The following is a 5,827-nucleotide window of genomic DNA, read 5'->3' on the forward strand; positions in this document are numbered from 1 at the left end:
CAGATGTTCCAAAAGCAGAAAACGAAGTTTTGTTTAGTGAAGATTGCTCATAAATGTAGTTAGAATCATTCAAGAATGGTATTATCTACATACATGGCTTGTGCTAATGCAAAGAACTCAAAACAAAATGAAGGGAGGTTGACCAAACTGCACATCAAGCCTCTAGAAGCAAAACACAACATTAGAGATTTATCAAAAGAAAATTCCAAAACTTCTCAGGCTAACATCCTTGAATTATGTACAGGAAGCAATTGTCATTGTAGTGTTTTCCTGATTTCCAAACTTAACGGGGGCCCCTCCATGTTTGGGCTAATTTATTAGCTTTTTCGTTAACAAGATTGTAGGAATCAGTCCTTAAAAATATATTTAAGTGTTGCCTTTTTCTTTTTTTTTTTAGTTAATACAAAATAACAAATGTAAAATAAAATAAAAGTCTGATTTGACGTGTAATTATCTATTTCTATTTAAAAAATGATTATGTGCATATTTTAATTTATGTTCCACTTTAGTCAAAAACTATAGTAAAGTTTCTTTTTTGTTAATAAAAATTCTTTTAATAATTGAAAAAAAAACGAACTTTGTTTTGGGTTTGATACCCGTCATCACAAATGGTAAGAATCAGAAATCTAGGTTTAATTAAAGAAAGAAAAAAAATTGTTGAATATATTTTATTTCCTTTTTTACCTTCTATTAATTTTTATTATTTTTTCAATAGTATTTTCTTCTTTTTTTCTTTCTCTTTATACTATTTATTTTAACCATTGCACTATTCATATTATTTATTAATTTAAAAAAGTTTAACTAAAAGTTATTTTCATCAAAAATTAAATTCAAATACTACTCGATTTAACTTTAACTTCAATATATTAATCACTCACTTCATTTATTATATTTTTATGTATTTTAACTATTACATTAATCAACAAAATATAAACATGACATTTATTCACTATAAATCTTAACATTGTGGCAGGTCTGGTGGAGGATGTGGTAAGGATTCCAGCTCTCCTTTTCCATTATTCACTATAAATACCATTCCTAGTCCCCATGACTTATGTATATCAAGGTGGCAGTGCATATACCACACCCCTGCAAAAAAGTTTCATGTTGATAGTAATTAAATACAATAATTCCTTGCTGTTTCAATAAAACAATAGAGAAATTAAATACAGCACTGGGGTCTGTACCTGGATTATCCGCAACAAAGCGAATTGCTGCCCATCCACCCGATGGAACTCCAATTGTGTTCATGTATGGAGGATCCACTAAATTGAATTGTGCAGCTAGTGGGTTATAGTTGCCTGTGCCATACCCTACCACATAAAAGCTATAGCCATGGAAGTGCATTGGGTGGTTTTCGGTGGTGACTATCCTTGTGTCCTGCAGAATGACTTGCACCCTACTACCATATTTAAGGACCTTTGTTCTAGTACCATTCAATGACTGTGTGTCATATGGAATGTTATTTGGGGCACCATTAACAAAGTCATAGAACTTCGGGGGGGTGTCTGGGAAATCTTCAGTATATATTTCTTTTATTTTCTTATAATATGCTTCCAGGATTGAAATATTGGGATCAACAAAACTTATATTGTTCATTGAGGCTGCCATCACCCCATTGTGCATGAATTGGCAGTTTTGCTTTGGTTTCTTTGAATGACACTTTTGAACATTCAATCCAATGGTAACGAATAGATTTTTGTCAATTTCTTTGAAAACATTGACTCGATTTAGGCTCCTTAATCCGTCCATGACTGTCTTAACAGCTAGTTCATCATCTAGTTTAGGCAACTTAGCTGGTAAAGATAAGCTATCAGCTGGAGTGCCTATATAGTTGAAGTAGGCTATAGCCGAGACATTTTGATATATGATCATCCTTCCTGACTCGTAAGGTGCTACACCCATGGAGTATTTTCCTACTGGTTGATTAGCAGAGACAAGGACATTCAGTGTTTGACCTGGTCCAATCATCACTGTGTTTGTGGTGAATGGCTTTGTGTATTCAGCATCAGCTTCCACGATTGTTAAATTGTGATTAGCAATGGCAAAGAAGTTCTCAGTGTTCAAACCCGCATTAATCAGTCTTAACAAATAAGTCTTCCCCGGAATCACATCAATTTGGTAGACATCTGAAATGATGGGAGAGAAACGTATATAAGAAAGGGAATGCAGAAAATTCAAATTACAATAGTATTGATTTGTGATGGACTGGTTTAGGAGACCAATGCTATGTAACCTCGTGTATATTGCCATGATGCCAACGAGTGTTAGTGAAAGATGACCATCATATTTGCTTAGTCTAATTGAAACTTTTGTTTTTTTACAAATAAGGATCCTACCAGTAGAATGTGAATCACCATTATCACAATTTACTTTGTTAGTTATCTTTTGTTATCTCAAATACCATTAGTGGAGCAGTTGTAGTTGGGTCCTGGATGACCGTTAATGGTATATGCATCTGTTATAGGAGGAGGTCCTCCACTTGCTATTGTGGCATTCTCAAGTTGTTGGAGATCCTGCAGCCAATACTCCCCTGCCATAATTCAAAACAACCCACAAACAATAGCATTATATGGAGAACTTATTACTAAGTAATACTCTAAATTCAAAACCAAAGGGAGGTACCAAGTTACCTAATATAATTATGTGCTCTTGAAAGGGAAATTTAAATGGGTAAGGTACCCCTGTCTTTGGATAAACAATCATGGCACCATAAACCGTTCCTCTTAACCAAGAAACATGAGCATGCCAGAAGAAGGTGCCCTTCTGCTGCACAACTGTAAAATTATAGGTGAAACTCTGGCCTGCTTGAATTGGACATTGTGTAATCAAGGATGGCCCATCATACCAGCATGATAGCCTTTGCCGGACACCATGCCTGAAATGTAAAATTCAAGTTTGTTAGCTATAATAATATTGTTAACAGGGTGAACTATTTATGTACGAGGTTGTCATTGGGATTACCAGTGAATTGTAACATTGAAAGGTGTCATATTGGTCACTTTTACTATGATTCTATCATCCTCTTGGGCGTAAACAACTGGTCCTGGAAACATACCATTAATTGTGACAATGTCTTTGGAGCTGCAAATTTTGGTAACTCTTTTTGTTTGAACCTATGAAGTAACCATTAAGAGCATAAATAAATAGAGAAAAAGGCATTGGAGAAACTTCATTCCACTGGAAAGTACAATAATGTGTCATAATGTGCACTTAAGTTATACCTTGAAATCATAGAACTTGGTTGATTCTACCTTGGTACTCCCATGTGCTAGAAGGTTCACGTTGTAGATAAGTGATATCATACTCAACGACAGCAAAAACAAGGAGATTAAGTTGGCCATTTTCAAGGGGAGTGAATAGAAATGGAGGCTTGAGGTAGAATGGAAGGGAAGCTCTTCCCTTTAAATGAGTGAGACTCTCTTTGGAGGATTTTATTTTATTAGAGGAAAGTCTCAAAAAGGCTATGCAGGTTCTATTCTATTTGTCAGCTTTCATGATTCCACTAGTGTGAATGGGGGCTAATAAGGTGTTGGGGAGTGATTATTCAACTTGACCACAATGGTAGGAAAAGCTTCAACATACCCTTTTATCCCACTTCTCTATTTTTTTATATTTACTGTCAAACATTTTCTGTTACAAATCATACCATTGACTGAGAATAGAGGTCACACATGCCTCTATACGTGCTCTATATTAAACCCCACCACAATCAGCTAGCCTCCACCCATTCCATTTTACTATTTTTTCATAAATCTGAATGCTCTTTTATTTTTATTAGAGTAACATGTTCTGATCAAGTTGCTTCTTACTATTTAGAACATTGTCTTTTTATTGGGTTTTCTTTATTTTTTAGGATAACAAAGGTTAGATCTAGCTGAAGGAGTTAGTTTTTCACAGGGTGATGAACTAAGGTTTCTTTTGGGAGAGATGTCCATATTTACTCTTATTCCTCCGGCAGTTTTCTTTAGTATGGATCCTCTCTCGCCTCTCCATTGGTTTTTCTCTTCAGCTAAAATCAAAACCATTCATTATATTCTCTTTAATTGTTGTACAATGATCAATGAAGGGTTTAGATGCTGCAGGATATTGGTGGGAGAGGATCAGGGTTCGGTTTACTTTTTGCATGCATGATCAGGATCAACTTATTGAATTTGAATTTCTCTTATTAAATTTATAGCTAACTTTCCAGTAAATTGATTATTGGTCTAGTCACAAAGCACCCAGATTCTTAAGAGTTGAAAAATTAAAGCACTCTGAAAAGACAGATTTAGACAACACAAAACATTCATTCTCACTTTGTAGTTGGGGGAAAAGACGGGTTACTTTGTTTTGCTTTTATTAGACATCTTCCTCTTCTCAGTGATAAGCAAAGTTGATGCACGCCCTCACATCCCTAGACCACCATTATTGGAACAAATTATAGCACGACCTCGTTATAATTTATAAAATATATCAGTTTTAAACTAAAGCATTCCAAACATCTTTCTGGTTGATTTGCTTTAACATTGTACGTTTCCATTGGGCATCATGCCTAGTAGGTATTCATTTGGAAAGAAAAGATTTCAACGCTGATTTTAGAATGGGTAATTGATTATATACATTCTTCATGCAACTTACTACATATTCATCCAATTAAACTACGTGCTGATCATATCAAATGTACTTAATTAGCCTAACTAATCAATGACTTCAATAATTGGCAACGTAATTGAATGTCATGCATTGGTTTTTCTCGATAACATAAATTGTTTTAACCCCTATTAGAATAATTATATTTTGACAACAAAAAATTTCAAACATTTAATCTAAAAATTCTTTTTTCTTTATATCTCTCTTCCTATCACACTACATCATTAATCAAATCAATAATTTATTTCTCGTCTTTTTCTTTCTCTCTCAAGTTGTAAACAGCTCAAGATTGTAAAGAAAAAACATTTTTCTTATAATTAATAAGCTAGATGGAAGGATTATAAGCTACACGTTCTTTAAAATACTTATGTTTGGATAGGATTTTGGTTAAGTTCTATAAAATGATATGGGTGTCACCCATTATTTAGTAGATTTGATGCCCAAAATGAATCCCAACCTCAATTCAGTAACTTCATGTGTTATTAGTATGAATATCCTTTTTACTTCTCATTTTTCTTCTTTATTTTTCATCATATTGCTTGTTACACTTATCAGTTTCTCTCTTTTATTTTTTTTCTTTCTATTTCTCTTTTTTCCTTCAGCTCATATACTTCATAATTGTGGTGCATGTTCAGAATAATATTCCACCGTTAGTATACCAAATCAAATCGCTCTTGAGCTGAAACTATGATGACTCGGGTGCCAAAAAAATTGAAGGACAAAAATATTTACGCTAAGTAGCTTAGGCAGGCCAAGATGGAGCAACTAGATGATTGTGTCTCATCTCATGCATGCCATCATACACATTGTAACTTCTGAAATACGCTTCCATCCAGCGTGTGCTGTTTGTCAGTGCCCACACTGCCTCATATAAACAAATAATTCATATGATTAATTATACAATGGGTAGCAAGTTCTTAAATAACTTCATATTAAACGCACGCGTATCAAACTCACTTTGTTCCTGCTCGTTTGTAGAGTGTCAACCTTTTTGCCTCCCCTTCTTATTTTTTACTACTTTTCTGAATATATAGAAGGCGACACAATGCTTTGTACAAAAACTATTAATACAACTCTGCATACTTTCTGAAATCACTATTCTTAATGTACAACCAGGCCCAGCTGAATATGTTCATAGACTTTGAGGCACAATGATGCCATGCATGCGCTTGAAAAGATATCTTATTTAATAATG

The 5,827-nt window shown here is 34.1% G+C and overlaps 1 protein-coding gene across 1 annotated transcript; it reads right to left on the reverse strand.

Annotated features, from left to right (window-relative positions):
* Positions 1-865: 865 nt before the first annotated feature.
* Positions 866-3,391, reverse strand: LOC114419303 (laccase-6-like). The gene is made up of 6 exons (XM_028384954.1): positions 3,225-3,391; positions 2,965-3,116; positions 2,634-2,878; positions 2,405-2,533; positions 1,188-2,129; positions 866-1,089 (listed from the first exon to the last, which is right to left on the reverse strand). Exons 1-6 carry the CDS (start codon positions 3,342-3,344, stop codon positions 959-961), a joined length of 1,719 nt encoding a protein of 572 aa, XP_028240755.1. The 5' UTR covers positions 3,345-3,391; the 3' UTR covers positions 866-958.
* Positions 3,392-5,827: the final 2,436 nt, after the last annotated feature.

This window comes from Glycine soja, chromosome 7 (genome assembly GCF_004193775.1).
Source record: "Glycine soja cultivar W05 chromosome 7, ASM419377v2, whole genome shotgun sequence".
Taxonomy (NCBI): Eukaryota; Viridiplantae; Streptophyta; class Magnoliopsida; order Fabales; family Fabaceae; genus Glycine; species Glycine soja.